At 44.1% G+C, this 16,006-nt stretch overlaps 1 protein-coding gene across 6 annotated transcripts in view; it reads left to right on the forward strand.

The window, feature by feature from the left end:
* Positions 1-15,550, forward strand: part of COBL (cordon-bleu WH2 repeat protein) — a 235,645-nt gene extending 220,095 nt beyond the window's left edge. For 4 of the 6 annotated variants that reach the window (XM_029062151.2, XM_039911706.1, XM_039911704.1 and 1 more), the window contains 4 exons: positions 2,444-2,563; positions 5,367-5,636; positions 8,865-8,963; positions 14,155-15,550. In XM_029062151.2, the coding sequence (XP_028917984.1) occupies positions 2,444-2,563; positions 5,367-5,636; positions 8,865-8,963; positions 14,155-14,172 (507 nt within the window). In that variant the 3' untranslated portion in view covers positions 14,173-15,550. Of the gene's footprint in view, positions 1-2,443; positions 2,564-5,366; positions 5,637-8,864; positions 8,964-11,979; positions 12,311-14,154 lie in introns of those variants that run through there. The other 2 variants (XM_029062154.2, XM_029062155.2) reach the window with 2 other exon arrangements.
* Positions 15,551-16,006: the final 456 nt, after the last annotated feature.

A 16,006-nucleotide genomic window follows, 5' to 3' on the forward strand; every position in this document is an offset into this window, starting at 1 on the left:
ACTATATGCGGAGCACTGTACTAAACGCTTGGGAGAGCACAATACAACAGAATTAGCAGACCTGTTCCCTACCCATAACAGTAGTTGATTAAAAGACTTTCAGTGTTACTAACATCCTGTGGACAAGAAACAGTTTCCTAGGGACCGAGAACTAGAAGAGAATTCTAACACCAGGTCTAAGAACCCTGGTTGTGTCATCAAACATGACTGTGTAGGCAATTGGAATAATCTTGAATAAGATTATCAGCAGGAGGGAGGAAGAGTAGAAGCCAAGGCCCCAAGAAGTCCACTTATAGAAGTACGTCATCCCCAGTACACACTGAGAAGCAACCTAGCATTGTGGAAAAGGCATGCGTTCTAATTCCAGCTCCTCCAAATACCTGCTACAAGACCTTGGGCAAGTCACTTAATTTCTCTGCACCTCACTTCCCTCATTGGAGATTCAATTCCTGTTCTTCCTCCTACTTAGATTGGGAGCCCCATGTGAGATCTGATTATCTTGTACCCCAGCACTTATTACAGTGCTTGACATATTGTAAGCACTTAAATACCACAATTATTATTACTGCAAATGAGTATCATCAAAAACTAGCTATATTAGGAGAAAACTTAATATTAGGATCACTTAATATTCTATGCCCAAATATTGGTTTTTTTTACAGTGTAACAAGAAGAATGTGACTATATTGAAGGAGAGTAAAGCACCTAAATCTTAAGCATCCAGTTTTATATAATAATGTTGGTATTTGTTAAGCGTTTGCTATGTGCCGAGCACTGTTCTAAGCGCTGGGGTAGATACAGGGTCATCAGATTGTCCCATGTAAGGCTCACAGTTAAGCCCCATTTAACAGATGAGGTAATTGAGGCACAGAGAAGTTAAGTGACTTGCCCACGGTCACACAGCTGTCAGGTGGTAGAGCAGGGATTCGAACCCATGACCTCTGGCTCCCAAGCCCGGGCTCTTTCCACTGAGCCACGCTGCTCCTGTTCTTTTAGGAACAGGTTGGTAAAGAGGAGCGTGATTCAGTATCGGCACTTGCAACTTGCAAGAAACATCAAATGTATTTGAGAGAACAGTAACTATAAGTTATCTGTGCTCTCTACTGAGTGACTTTTTTTTGTGTGTGACTTTTTTTTTTTCCTTCTCTTTAAGAGGCGAACAGTCCTCTTAAATGCCCCAAACAGTCTTTACCACTGGGTAAAGTTTATTTTGCTAGTTCCTCTGCCTCCTTCTCTCTGACAGTCAGAGTCCTTCAAGGCTCAGTTCTAGGTCTCCGTCTATTCTCCATCTACACCCGCTCCCGTGGAGAACTCATTCACTCCCAGGGCTTCAACTACCACGTCTATGCAGTTGATTCCCAAATCTACATCTCCAGCCCAGACCTCTCTCCTTCCCTGCATTTCCTCCCGCCTTCAGGGCATGTCTGCCTGCCTGTCCCAACCACACCTCAAACTAAACATGTCCAAAACTGAACTCCTTATCTTTTCACCCAAACCTTGTCCTCCCCTTGTCTTTCCCCTCATTGTAGTCAACACCACTGCCCTCCCTATCTCACAGATCCATAACCTTGACGTTGTCTTAGACTCATCTCTCACGTTCCACTCACATAGTCAATCTGTCACCAAATCCTGTCAATTCTACCTTCACATCCCTGCTAAAATCCACCCTTTCCTCTCCATGGAAACTGCTACCATGCTGATCCAAGCATTTTTTCTATCCCGCCCTGACTACTGCATCTATCTCCTCACCGACCTCCCAGTCTCTTGCCTCTCCCCACTGCAGTCCATACTTCACTCTGCTGCGCGGATCATTTTGCAACAAAAAACGTTCCATACATGTCTCCCTACTCCTCAAGAACCTCTAGTAGTTGCCCATCCACCTCCACATCGAACAGAAACTCCTTATCATCAGCACTTTAAGACACTCATTCAGCTCACCCCATCCTAGCTCACCCAGTCCACACACTCTGCTCCTATAACATCAGCTTACTCACTGTGCCCCAGTCTCATCTATCGTTCCGCCAAACCCTTTGTCCCACATCCTCCCTACGCCTGGAACTCCCTTCTCCTCCATAAATGCCAGACCACCACTCTCTCCACCTTCAAAGCATTATTAAGATCACATCTCCTTCAAGAGGCCTTCCCCAATTAAGCCCTCTTCTCTTGGATATGTGACCGGGGCATTTGATATTTGCCCCACCCCCTACCCCACAACTCTTATGGACACATCTTTAAATAATATATTATACATTATTCATATTAATGTCCATCTCCCCCCCAGACTGTAAGCTTGTTATGGGCAGGAAACATGCCTGCTAATTCTTTTATATTATGCTCTTCTAAGCACATAGTACAGTGCTCTGCACATAGTGAATGCTCAAAAAATACCACTGATGATGAAATTCCTTTGATAAAGGTTGTTCCGACTGTATTCATATTCCAGACTGCAGAACCTCTCCCAGATGGAAGTCTGAAGAAACCTTCTTACCTTGAGCCCGAAAGCGAACGATCAGCCCTACTAGCAGCAATTAGAGGACACAGTGGAGCCTCTAGGCTGAAAAAGGTATGAGCGATCAATAGTCTTCTTCCTCCTCCAGCAGGAGTATCCGGAGTGTTTCAATAAGGACCACGTGAGCAGAAATCTGCCTGCAGATTGCAGGAGTTATTAATAATATAACAATAACAATAACAGTATTTGTTAAGCGCTTACTATGTGTCAAGTATTCCTCTAAGCTCTGGGCTTCTGTCTTATATAGCTGCGTGTTAATCCATTCGATGGAATTCATTAAGTTCGTGATATATGCAGAGCACTGGTCTAAGAACTGGGGAAAATAGGAGGATCGAACAATGGTAATTATCAACAATAATAATTTTGGTGTTAAGTGCGTACTTTGTGCCAAACACTGTACTAAGTGCTGTGGTAGATACAAGACAATCGGGTTGAACTCAGTCCCTGTCCCACATAGGGTTCACATTCTTAAAACCCTCCCCCCGCCATTTTAGAGATGAGGGAACTGAGGCAAGAAAAGTGAAGTGACGTGCCCAAGGTCCCACAACAGACAAGTAGAGGAGCCAGTATTAGAACCCATATCCTTCTGACTCCCAGGCCTAGACTTTAGCCACTAGGCCGTGCTGCGAAGGCACAGATTTTAGGCCCCAAGCCAAGTCACAACATCCTCTGGAATATAATCTCATTGTGAGCAGAGAACGTGTGTGTTCACTGTTATATTCTAATCTCCCAAGCACCTACTACAGTGCTGCGCACACAATACGCACTCAGTAAACACGATTGAATTAATGAACGTTCTCGGTTATCACTTCTCTGTGCCTCAGTAACCTCATCTATAAAATGGGGACTGAGACCGTCAGCACCACATGGGACAGGGACAGCCCGGCGCTTAGTACAGTGCCTGGCATAGTAAGTGCTTGACAAATACCATACTTATTTCATTATTATTACACCCAAGCCTCTAGGACAGCGTACTGCATCTAGTAGACACTTTCTAAATACCGCTGACGGCCATGACAGTGCCTCAGGGAACAAGCCATATCACCCAGTTCACAGGCACTCTGGGACCATCACAGAGTGTTGGTTTGAACTCTCCAGAAGAAATCTGTGGGACCGGGATTGGGACTGTGAGCCCTACTTGGGACATGGACTGCATCCAACTTAATTAGCTCATATCTATCCCAGTGCTTAGTATAGTGCCAAACACATAATAAGTGCTTTAACAAATACCATAAAAAGGCTTTTAGCTCTTACCTGAAACATAGGGTGCTGATTCAAACAAGGTTCAGCCACATTCAGACAAGTCCCCAAGATAGAATAGGTCTTACAGCGGGGACAAAAGCCACCCAATGGATAGCACTGTCCTTCCACTTGGTTATTCATTCATTCATTCAATAGTATTTATTGAGCGCTTACTATGTGCAGAGCACTGTACTAAGCGCTTGGGATGAACAACTCGGCAACAGATAGAGACAGTCCCTGCCGTTTGACGGGCTTACAGTCTAATCGGGGGAGACGGACAGACAAGAACAATGGTTATCTGTCTGTCTGGTGCCTAGGCTGCCTTGCAACTTGGATTCCTGATTTTCTTCGATCCCTGAGTGAGGCATTTCCAAAGCATCAAATTGGCCTGCAGCTCTTTCTGGGAGATGGTGATCTCCCCCCTCTACACTGTAAACTCATTGTGGGCAGGGATTATGTCTGCATATCGTTCTATTGTACTCCCCCAAGTGCTTAGTACATTGCTCTGCACCCATTGAGCGCTCAGTAAATACAATTGAATGAAATACATACAGAGCAGTTGGACTTTATGCACATGTGCATAGTACTGACCTGGGTAAATCTTCAACGTTCCTAATGGCTTCCCCACATTTTATAGTTCATCATAATCTCTCTGACACCAGGCCAGACCAAAAGGAGAAATCGGTAATGGAGGGCGGCTCATTTGAGCTTGAAAAAAAAAACCTGGCCCACCACTGACTTTCTTGGGCACATCACTTAATGTCTTTCTCATGAGTTTCCATAATTATAAAACCCACAATTGTAAAACCCACAGAGCAATGAGGCTAAGGGAGTTAACATCTGTGCAGTGCTAAGAACTCTTTCCCTTCAAATAAAGACACACATAAATTCAGGGAATCTCATTGATGTGCAAAACGCAGCAGGACTTAAACCTGCCAGCCCAAGAGAGTGGTGGTTGCTTTATGTACCTATCCTTATACTCCACTGCTTCCCTTCTCTGTAGCTGATTTTAATGTCTGTCTTCCCCAATAGATTTCAATTCCTTGAAAGAAGAAATCGAGTCTACCAACTGTCTTGCATTGTACTTTCCCAGGCGCTTAGCATAGTGCTTTGCACCCAGCAAGGGCTCAATGAATACAATTGATTGATCTAGCCAAGAATTCAGAGTAGCAAAATGCACAAGTTGCAGGACAATCTAATAGTGTATCTTTCTAGTTACATTATATGAGCCCATTGTTGGGTAGGAATTGACTCTATCTGTTGCTGAATTGTACATTCCAAGTGCTTAGTACAGTGCTATGCACAAAGTAAGTGCTCAATAAATACGATTGAGTAAATGAATGAATACCTGGGGTAAACTGACTTTGTCCTTGAGGGCCAAGAAGGATTGCAGGATCGTGGCGTTCAAGGTAAATAACGATTGCCTTTCTGAGATGAAGCTGTTGCCAAAAACCTTAATCAGTGTAGTTGAATGATGTGAGAGAGTAGTAACAGATGTTTCAACCGATGAATAAACAATGTTTCTTTTGCCACTGAATCATTTGAACCTCAAGGGTCTACTGGCTATCAAATAATTATTTTGGATCACATTTTATATTTCCAATTTCCTTGATAGGTATCTTCTTCGGCCTCAGAGGAACTTCAGAATTTGAGAGATGCAGAGGTCTCTGGGCCAACAAGGGATGATTTTCCAAAAGAAGGCCTCCATCCTCCTGCGCAGCCTGTGAGACCCCCACCTTCACCACCTGCACTTCCTTCCCCTGGGTCCACGATATTCAAGGCAGCTCCCAAATCCTCCCCCAGGAATTCAGGCAACCCCGTGGATGCCAGGCAGGCCTTGTTGGACGCTATCCGCTCCGGCTCTGGGGCAGCCCGATTGAAAAAGGTAACTGGTGGTTTTTGTGAAGTGCTTACAATGTGTCAGGCACTGTACTAAGCGCTGGAGTGGATTCAAGCAAATCGAGGTGGACATAGTCCTTGTGCCTGGTGGGGCTCACAGTCTCAATCCCCATTTTATGGATGAGGGAGTTGAGGTGTCAGAATTAGAACCCATGACCTTCTGACTCCTAGACCTAGTTCTGTATAGATTGAGGTGAGCCAGAAGGGGAACTTTCAGGCCAGGGAACTCTCCTTTAAATATAAGCTCATTGTGGGCAGTGAAGGTGAGCTGTGTACTTGTGATAATAATAATAAGAGTTATTTTGGTACTCAATAAGCATATGGTCCAAGTGCAGAGAAGCAGCAATGGCCTAGTGGAAAGAGCCCAGGTTTGGGAGTCAGGGGATCTGGGTTCTAATTCTGGCTTTGCCAACTGCTTGCTGTGTGACTTTGGGCAAGTCACTTAACTTCTCCTGATCTCAGTTCTCACTTCCACTTAGGCTGTGAGCCTCATGTGGCATAGGGGCTGTGTCCAACATAATTCACTCTATTCCAACACTTAGAACAATATTTGACACATAATAAATGTTTAAATAACCATAAAAATGTACTGTACTAAGTGCCAGGATGCCTTAAGAGCTGAATAAGGTTCATTGTATTCAGAAGGTTTCTAGTAAATTCTAGCACTGAAATCTAGAACATTCCAGATTCTTTCCAGAGATGGATTTAGGATGAGGTAAGTGCGAACCTCCTCTCAATTCTTAGAAATGCCTTGTTCTTGTCTCTCCCCTGTCCCTTAGAGCCTGAGGCTGTGGCTCCAACGTGGAAGGGATCCAGAATAGAGAAGGAAAGCCATCTAGATTTTTCCCTACTCCCATCTGTGAGAAGAGCATGGAAAACCCCAGAAAGTACTCCTGTTTAAAGGCAGCAGCTCCAGGCTCAAACCGGGAAGGGTCAGGCTGAGGAGATTTAATAGACTGAGATGTTATTAAAGGGATTTAGAGCCCAAATATATGGAGGTTTTTTTCTACTTCACTATGGAGATGGGAAAAGTAAGGTGTCAGGGTTCCTCCCATCAGTCTTTCTTCTGAAGTAACCTGGGACAGGAGTCTGGGAAGGAATAATAATAATAATAATTGTGGTATCTGTTAAGCGCTTACCATGTGCCAAGCTCTGCTCTTAGCGCTGGGGTAGATACAAGATAATCAGACTTAAGGAAGATCTTAACAGGACAGGGTCTTGAAATCAGAGGCAGGCAGCAGGGAGAACAGGTGGAAAGAGGCAATAAAGGGAAAAGAAATCAAAGCAGGCTGACAGAAATGGGCTGTCGGCCCATTCCCTCCATCGTCCCTGACCCTGAAAGTAACCAATGAGGAGATGATCGGTAACTTGGTTCAGAGTGGTGGTGAACCAGGGCTGGACCAGGATGCAGAGAGAGAGGAGCCAGGCAGAGAGATGAGAAGGAAATGATTTGCTCCAAGGAGCAAGCCTGGAAAGTTATGTGGGCTGTAACATTTTGAACTAGTTGGAAAAGAGAAGCATGGCCTAGTAGAAAAAGCACAGGCCTGGGCATCAAAGATCCTGGGTTCAATCCCAGCTTCACCATTTTTCTGCTGTGGGACCTTGGGCAAGTTACTTCACTTCTCTGTGCCTCAGTTTCCTCATCTATAAAATGAGATTTAAGATTGTGAGCCCCTTGCGGGACATGGAATGTATCTACCCCAGTGCTCAGTACAGTGCCTGGCACCTGGTAAATGCTTAACAAATACTATAAAAAGAGAGAAAATCTGGAGGAGGAAGATAGGATTCCGTGTTTTTGTTTTATACCTTCAAGTTACAAAGCCTGCAGTTGACCATGAATAAACCCAAGGTTAGGCTGTGCTCTCGCTCAATCTGAAATTCTCCCTAAAAGTCCTTGTGCAGTTGCCTTTACCTTTACATGTGCTGATCGGTTTGCAGATTTCCAAATTCACAGGTAGGGTCACGAGGCAGCTACAAGCTTGGAGTTTTCACAGGGCTGCTGGCAACCGAGCTATGTCTTGGTTCATTTGAAAGCCCCGTAATTCTGCTCTCTGCTTCTGTTCACCACTGGAGTCCTGGACATAATAATAAGAATATCAATGGTTGGCATTTGTGCCAACCCCTGTGTTAAGTAAATACCAGATAGTCTGTGTGCAAGTCCCTGTACCACATGGCGTTCACAGTCTAAGTAGGAGGAAAAACTGGTATCGAATCCCTATTTTATAGGTAAGGAAACTGAGACCCAGACAAATTAAGTGACTCAAGCCTTGGTTACACAGCAGGCAAGTGGCAGAGCCAGAGAAAACAATTCAGGTCCTCTCCCAGCTCTGTCTCCTAGGTTTGCTGGAGAATAAGGGAGCTAATGATCCAGAAAAAACACTGGCCCCAAATGTCCACTCTGTTTTCAGTACAGAAACCTTACCCTCTGGTTTGCATGAAGACAGCAGTGCCTGTTGACCCCCATTTTGAGCCATTCTCTGAATTTGGACACGGAGGAAATAGCTAGGTTCATTCACCACAAAGCTTAAGACATTTTTCCTGAAGGGCAGGAGTATTGCGACAGCATGCAAAAACCTCTCCTGAGGTATCTACAACCCAGACAAAAATGGGGAACACTAGAAATCTCTACCGCAACCCTCATGGGGTTGTTTTCCCATCACAGCTGCCAAGCCATGATGTCTGAGATAAACTGACCGGAGGCAAATGAACGTTCAGGGATTTTTTATCGGAACCTCTTGGGGCTGGCCGACGATCATTAGCACAGATCCTTTCCCTGGATGTGCAGTCTCTAGCAACAAAGACATTAAATGCAGAGACCCACAAGGCTTAACCCTGAGAAATGGTTCTTTGAGTCTAGCTACTGTGCTCAAAGAGAACACATGTCCTGTTACCAAGTGAAAGACCCACAGAAATGGAGATTCTTACCCCAGGCTTGTGATGTCAAAGCCTCACGTGCATTTTGCCAGCTGCAGTTCCTTCCTGCAGCAACCCTGGAAAATCGATCCATGGAGCACTGTATACCCCGGTCCCAGGGAGACCACACCTTGCTGGACGTTTGGAGTTGCTATGACTACTGTTTTCAGACAGAAAAAAGAAAAAAAGCCTCATTTTAGAGCGCAGGGTACCACTGAGACCAAACAGAAAACTAGCCAAGATGATAGCAAATAAAGATGTGGGTTTTTTCCCCTTTCCTTTTTTAAAATGGATTTCTCAGATTCAACGGCCTCTACTCCATCCTAATAGTCCTCGACCTCTCCGATGCCTTCGAGACTGTGGACCACCCCCTTCTCTTGGAAACATTGATACCATGGGGGTAAGAGAAGCAGCTCTTTGATGTTCCCCACAGTTCAGCTCTCAGGTACATGTGGCAGGTGTCACTCAGCAGCAGTTCCTGTGAAAGCAGGTGTGGGGCAAGGTTTTGTCTGAGAAACAGGGCCAAGGGATGGTCGTTGATCTCCCCTCTGTGCCCCAAGAGGGCATCCTGTGAAGCTGCCAGAGGCCTCGGCTCTGGATTTGTTCAGTGTCTTAGTGGGCCTAATCATGCCCAGGGCAGGCTTTTAAAGATACTGATTTTTTCAGTAAACCAAAAGAGCGTTTTGAAATGTGGCTTCAGCATTTGGTGAAATTGGCAATTAAAATTTAAAACATTTTGATGCAGAGAAGCAAGTCTGCTTTTTCAGACTGTGAAACATCTTTGGAACTAAGGCAAAATGATCACAAGACCAAAAAAATGGATTGTTTATGGTCAATGAAGCAATGGTATTTATTGAACACTTACTTTGTGCAGAGCACTGTACTAAATGCTTGGGAAAATACAACAGAGTTGGTAGACATCAATTCCTGCCAACAAGGCACTTACATTCTAGTGCTCCTCCCATCCATGAATTTATCCATATCCCATCTGAACCTGCTTAGGGTTTTAGCCTGCATCACTTCCTGCAAAAAAAAATCCATATTTTTGCCCCTTGTTTGTTGGCAAACAGATCTTTGTTTGAAAATTATCCACTTCAAGTGTCATTAAGGGTCCTCTTTATCCAAATGTTGTAGGCTTTGGTGAACAGCATCATGGTCTCCTGGAAAGATCATGGGCCTGGGAGTTAGAGGACCTGGGTTCTAATCCTGACTCTGCTAAATGCTTGCTGCTTGTCCTTAGATAAGTCACTTCACTTTTCTGGGCCTCAGTTCTCCTGTTCTCCCTTCTACTTAGACTGTGAGCCCCATGTGGGACAGAAACTGTGTTTAGCCCAACTTGTACCTACCCCAGCACTTAGAACAGAGTTTGACACACAGTAAGTGCTTAACAAATACCATAAAAAAGCAGGCCTTTCATGTACCTCCGGCTCACACTCTTTTCGGTATTTTGTACCACAATCACGCCTCATATCTCAGCCTTTGTCTTTCCAGACTGAAGGGCCCTGATCTTTTCAGTCTGACTTAAGGCAGCTTCTCCATCCCCTCCAAAAACATTGATCAATTTTCCATAATACCGCACTGGCTTCTACAATTGCATCTGCTACTCACTGCTCCTTGTGGACATTTTTAAAGATTGGAATGCTTTGTTTTGACACCTCCATCACAGCAGCAGCCTTAGAAATGTGTTACTCATTTGACCACAACCAAAATGATAGCCAGAACTGTGTCCCAGAATCCTTACAATGTGAAGCCAAAAGGAAAAGGAGGCTCAGAATTATTCTCTCCAAGCTGGACTAAAGAAAGAAGTAATTTTGGCAGTGTGGGAGAGTGAAAAGTCTCTGGGGATGTAAGACAGGAGGCCTTAATTATGCTTCTTGTCTACTGCAAGACTTTGAACAGATCACTTCAATGATCTGTGCCTCAGTTTTCCCATCTGTAAAATGGGGTTAAAATCCCTGTTCTCCCTCACTCTTAGCCCCTTGTGAGACAGGGACTAGGTCCAATCTTAGAATTTTGTGTCCACCCCAGCACTTGTTCCATAATAAGTCCTTAGCAAATGCTACACTATTTTTCATAATTAGGAGCTTCTTTGAGGATAGACTTAGTCATGAGTCTCTCCCTAACAAACCAATTAGGACTTTGGAATAATTGCTTTGACTTTGTCTTCTACCCAATTAATTTTCATCACTGTACGTAAGCACCTTGTTCCAATATGTCATTTTGTTCCAGAATAGGTGAATGCAAAACCTCCTATTCTAATTTCACAGAAACATGAATTTGCTGAGATGCAAGCAGTTTTCATACTCTAATGATGAAAACTGGTCATTATTAAAGCATTCCTATAATAAAATTCTCTGAATTCTTAAGCTGCATTGGTCTCAACCCTGGAAGCCCTGTCCTCTGCAAGCTTTGAAAGATAACAACACATCAGTCACCAAATGGGTCTTGGAAATTTAAGGAAAGAAACTAGCACATTTTAAATGGGGAAACCTATCTGCTCTCTTCCTGTTGGGCAGGGCCTTACCTGAGCATGCTTAACAACAGACGGTCAGGAGGCGGCCACCAACCAGGAGATCTTGTAACAGTCATACCGTCAGCTTTGACACCATATTTGCTCATTGCAACATAGTTTCACGAAGTAGAACCTGTAAGAGAAATGGACAACTGCAGAATCTCTTTCCAAAGAGCTCCCGTGAGGTCAAATGAAGGGAGAGGACCCTAAACAAGGACAATAAACAGGAGGACCGTCTGGAGAAACACAAACTTAAGCTGAAGCAGAGTCGGGCAGAGCAACCAGGCCCACAGAAATCAAGCACGAGGTGGCTTACGTGGGAATGGGAGATCAGTTTCACATCTGACTTTTTATCCAAACTCAGACACCTGGATAAAACGCCCCTGTAGCATCGTGTTAGATTTCCTTCAGGTCTCTCAGTTCAACTTCCTGAAGATGGCCACTTAAAAACCTTAAAAAAACTTAAAAACGGGCCTCTCATGCTAATTCCTTAGCAATAAAGGACATGCTATCTTACTTCTGGGCTCCTTGAGGATCCCCCAAGATCGTTCCTTCTGTCAGTTCAATCTTGCAGGACCAGAGTCAATAATCCCCAAAACACCAAGGAGGAGACAGTCAGTTGCTGATGGATTCAATTGCAGTGGGTCCCCAGGCTTAATCGTAAATGACATGTCCTAATAATGAAATGGAAATGAGTGGACAGTCAACCATTTGTACAGGTGGGGGTGACTTCACCTCCTATCAGTTTATCAAACTTTCATTCAGTGATTATTGAGCACTGAACTTGGCAAGGAGAGAGAAAGGTAAGAAGGAAAGGCTTTTTTTTTTTCCTATGCTATATCTTTACCTCTACTGGGCTTGGGAAACATTATCTGCTTCAGGGACTAACGCTTCCATTTTACAGGTGGGAAAACTGGGTCCCTGAGAATATAAGCGTCTTGCCCAAGGACACTGACCCAGCCTGGGACCAGACATCTTCTGGAGTGCTTGACAACTGTTGAAAACGCAGCATTAGATACACTATCCAGTCATAGGCATCTGGATTTTGCAAACACAGATGACTCTTTTCCCACCTCAGGACTTTAGCTGATGCAAACCTCAAATATGTAAATATTCCTTGCCCTCGTCTGTTTGCCCTTTAAAAAATGATTGAACAAATGATGCTGTAACTGTAAAACATCTCAGGGCTCAGGAGGCACAAATCATACAGAATAAACAAACACTTCTTCCATAAACAAGCATATGTCTTTACTGGAGTGAGGGAAGGGGAAAGCAGGGACATCCATACTTCTGGTATCTTGGTAACCATGAGTTAGGCCAGGATAGAAAAATAAACCAAATAAAATGATATCGCCTGAAGGAATTGTATTGTAGGCCATAAAAAATATGTGTATACATATGCGTACACACACACACACGAGTTCACCAATACATATGTTTGTCAAGTAGATGTGTTGTGGGCAGGCTTCCTGGACAATTTTAGACAAGTGGGGTGACAGTGAGGCCACTTTGTAATTTTGATGTCCAATAAGCTGATTTCAAATCTGAGGTAACTGGCTGACTTGAATCGAGAATTCCCCTCAGTTCCCAGAGACCCTTATGAGTTGTGCCCTTACTTTTTGCATGTGTATTTCCTGGTGGTGTCTGCTCAGGAAGGTGTGTGGGTCTGGCTTTATAGGGCCAGGGCCAGGGCCAGGAAGTTTGAGTCGGTTTTAACAGCAAGCTGGCGTCGCCAGCACCCAGGTTTTAGACCTCTGAAGCAGCACGCTAAGGCCCAAAGACTCAATACCTTTCACTCTCCCAAGAGCATAGTACAGTGCTGTGCATGTAGTAAACCCTCAGTAAATACCACGCTCCTCACCTGTTTATATCATCCACAGTGTGAGGAAGGAACATTGCTTTAACTTCATTCAGTCATATTGATTGAGCCCTTACTGTGTGCAGAGCACTGGACTAAGCGCTTGGGAGAGCACAGTATTACAAGAAACGGACACGTTCCCTGCCCAATCTGCTGAAACTTCATTGTAGGCATTCCTGACTTTCTATATGAGGTGGCAAGTGGCCTATGTGTAGAAGTTGCTGATGGAATGGCTCAAGAAACTAGATGTTGCCTTGTCTGGTTGGCCTCCCTGCCAGTTCAAGGGATTGGACATCACAGCTGCTGCGTAGATGCTTAGTTTGGGCTTAACCTTGGCCTCTCACGGTGCCACATTCCATCTGTTACTCTCCCACAGAGTGCGCAAGCTTTTTTGCTTTCATTTACTTCCTTCCCCTTCATCTATATGTGCATCTTTAGACAATGTACTCACCTAAATAACAGAATTTAGTGACGTCATTCAGATCTTTATAAATAATGATCAGATTTACAATTTACTTGTACTAGTCCAACAAGGCTAGTGAAAGCCACTGCTTTCAGATCAGATCAGCAAAACCTTGTTACTAAGCAATATCTTTGGTCAGATGTTTGTACTGCAGTAGGGGGTGGAATAAGAAAGAGGCTGAGAAACAACATCCGCCAACACTCAATTCCACCTCCCCGAATCTCCCAAAAACCCAAATAATAATAATAATGTTGGTATTTGTTAAGCGCTTACTATGTGCCAAGCACTGTTCTAAGCGCTGGGGTAGACACAGGGGAATCAGGTGGTCCCACGTGGGGCTCCCAGTCTTAATCCCCATTTTACAGAAGAGGTCACTGAGGCACCGCGAAGTTAAGTGACTTGCCCAAAGTCACACAGCTGACAAGTGGCCGAGCCAGGATTCAAACCCATGACCTCTGACTCCAAAGCCCACACTCTTTCCACTGAGCCACCTGACCTTCCTTGGGGTGGAGGGTGGCAGAAAGGCCGTGTCGATCCTGATGGGATTTAAAAATTGGGTGATGCTAAGTCTATCAGTGCCACTCAAACTGGCCATTCGAAACAGTTCAGGAGAGTTCCACGCACCTGAAAAAGAAGCCCAGAGTACACAACCGATGATGATTTTCAAAGACCACGTTGCAGGTGGCTGTTCAAAGCATTAATGTCAGCGACTTGGGCTTTAAATACTTCTTGAACACATGTCTTTTTCTCCACTACAGGTCCCGCTGCCTGTTTGAATAGGGACCAAATGAAGCTAACCGTGTACACATCTATGATCATCATTCAAAAACTTGAAGTGGCAAAGACCATCAGGAATCGGTATTACTTTCTTGTCTATGGGCCAAAGTCTGCTGTATTTCATTTTGTGTATGTTCCTAAAGAACGATTCAAAGGGAAAAGTTCTTGTCATTCTCTTGCCCAGCCTGTGTGCCAAGAAAATGTGTTTTGCCTCTCAATACTTAAAGTTGCCAGTAAACTCTTCTTGTTGGCAGGCTAATAAGAATATAAACACTGTGTAGCCCAGACCTGAATTGATTTTGTGGGCAAAATTGAGAAGCGTTTGGTTCCCTATCCATCAAAGACCTAGAAGTCTTTTACCATGTGCAGCTGTTGAAAATGCTTCCCTGGCTTGAAATCTTTAAGTTTAAGAAAACAGCTGGTGACAAATAAAAGGAATGTGTCTGATGTAAAATAGACTTACATGGATTGGTAGCAAGGATGAGAAAGTGTGATTATTTCTCAAAGCTACAATTGCCATAGTCCAGTAGTGCTGTCAAATTCTTGTCCTATGCATCTCTATGGGCACTGACTCATGGAGTTTCATGGCTCAGAAACTGCTCATGGTTTTTATTTATTGCCATCAAAAAATCCTTTATCAAATACTGACATACATAGCACAGCATTAGATGCAATAAAACCGTGGTTTTCTGGTCCCCAAATCCCCACAGAATGAGAAACCCCATAATGTCCAAATAGAGGCTTGCCCCTTCAGAACCTGGTATGAATTGGGATATGACGTGTATGGGGATAATATATTGGAGGACAGTACACTGAACCCAAATCCTCTCTCTTTAAAACTGTTCAGCCAGGAAAGGGGAAACCTGAATGTGTCCCAGAGAGGAAGAGTACATCTCCAAAATCTGCTTAGTGGTTGAGGGGTTGGAGAGCAATCTTGTCCTTTCAGCCTATCCTCCATTAGCTCATTGGGAGGACTATCCTTGGTTTGTAAATCTTCTTGAAGCACACTGCTTTGTATAAGCCAGTATTTATAACAAAGATAAACTACTTTTGTAGTTGTCCTGTATTTATCTTCTAAGTATTTTGTTCACTTAACTGAAAAGAGGTGACTCACCATCAAGATGATTTCTCTTCTTATTCCTCCATTCTGTAATGTAACAAAGGAAATGGAAATCTGAATATTTCAATGCTTATAATCAGTTAAATTTTGTGCACTGTTCAGAATGGCAACAGGCTATTCACGGCCTGAATTCAAACTGTTTCTACATCAAGTTGCTAACTTCCATACCTGGAGAGCATTCTTCCGATCACACCTAACTCCAACTGTCTATATCTGTTTGTTAGTGCCACAAATAATAAAATTGAATTTCTATTAAAGTTTGGTGTGCAGTTTGGTGAGCCAAAGCCTTATTCTTTTGGGCAATTTTGGTGCCAAGATTCACATTCTCTAAGCATGGAAGAGGACAAGGTCCTTCCTGGGTCCCTGGTCCTGCTTGGGTCCCTTTAAACCCTGGGTTTGGTGGAAGATGGGGCTCAGGCAGTGACTGGCTATTTTGGTTGGTGATGGCAGTTGGATTGATCACAATGGAAGATCCATTGGGTCAGAGGGAGAAGAGGTCTCTTGCCCCTCAGCCTCAACGGTTTCTGTGGCAGGGACTTGCAGTCGCCTGCTATAGAAACCGGAGCATCTATGCTGTGTGCTCTCCCCATCAGCTACTGACTTTCCCAACACTCTAGACAGCACCTTCATCCTTTCTGTCTCACAAGCCCACAATCTTGGCGTTACCCATGACTCCTCTCTCTCATTCAGCCCACATATTCAATCTTATTACT

Source organism: Ornithorhynchus anatinus, chromosome 4, assembly GCF_004115215.2.
Source record: "Ornithorhynchus anatinus isolate Pmale09 chromosome 4, mOrnAna1.pri.v4, whole genome shotgun sequence".
NCBI classification, from domain to species: Eukaryota; Metazoa; Chordata; class Mammalia; order Monotremata; family Ornithorhynchidae; genus Ornithorhynchus; species Ornithorhynchus anatinus.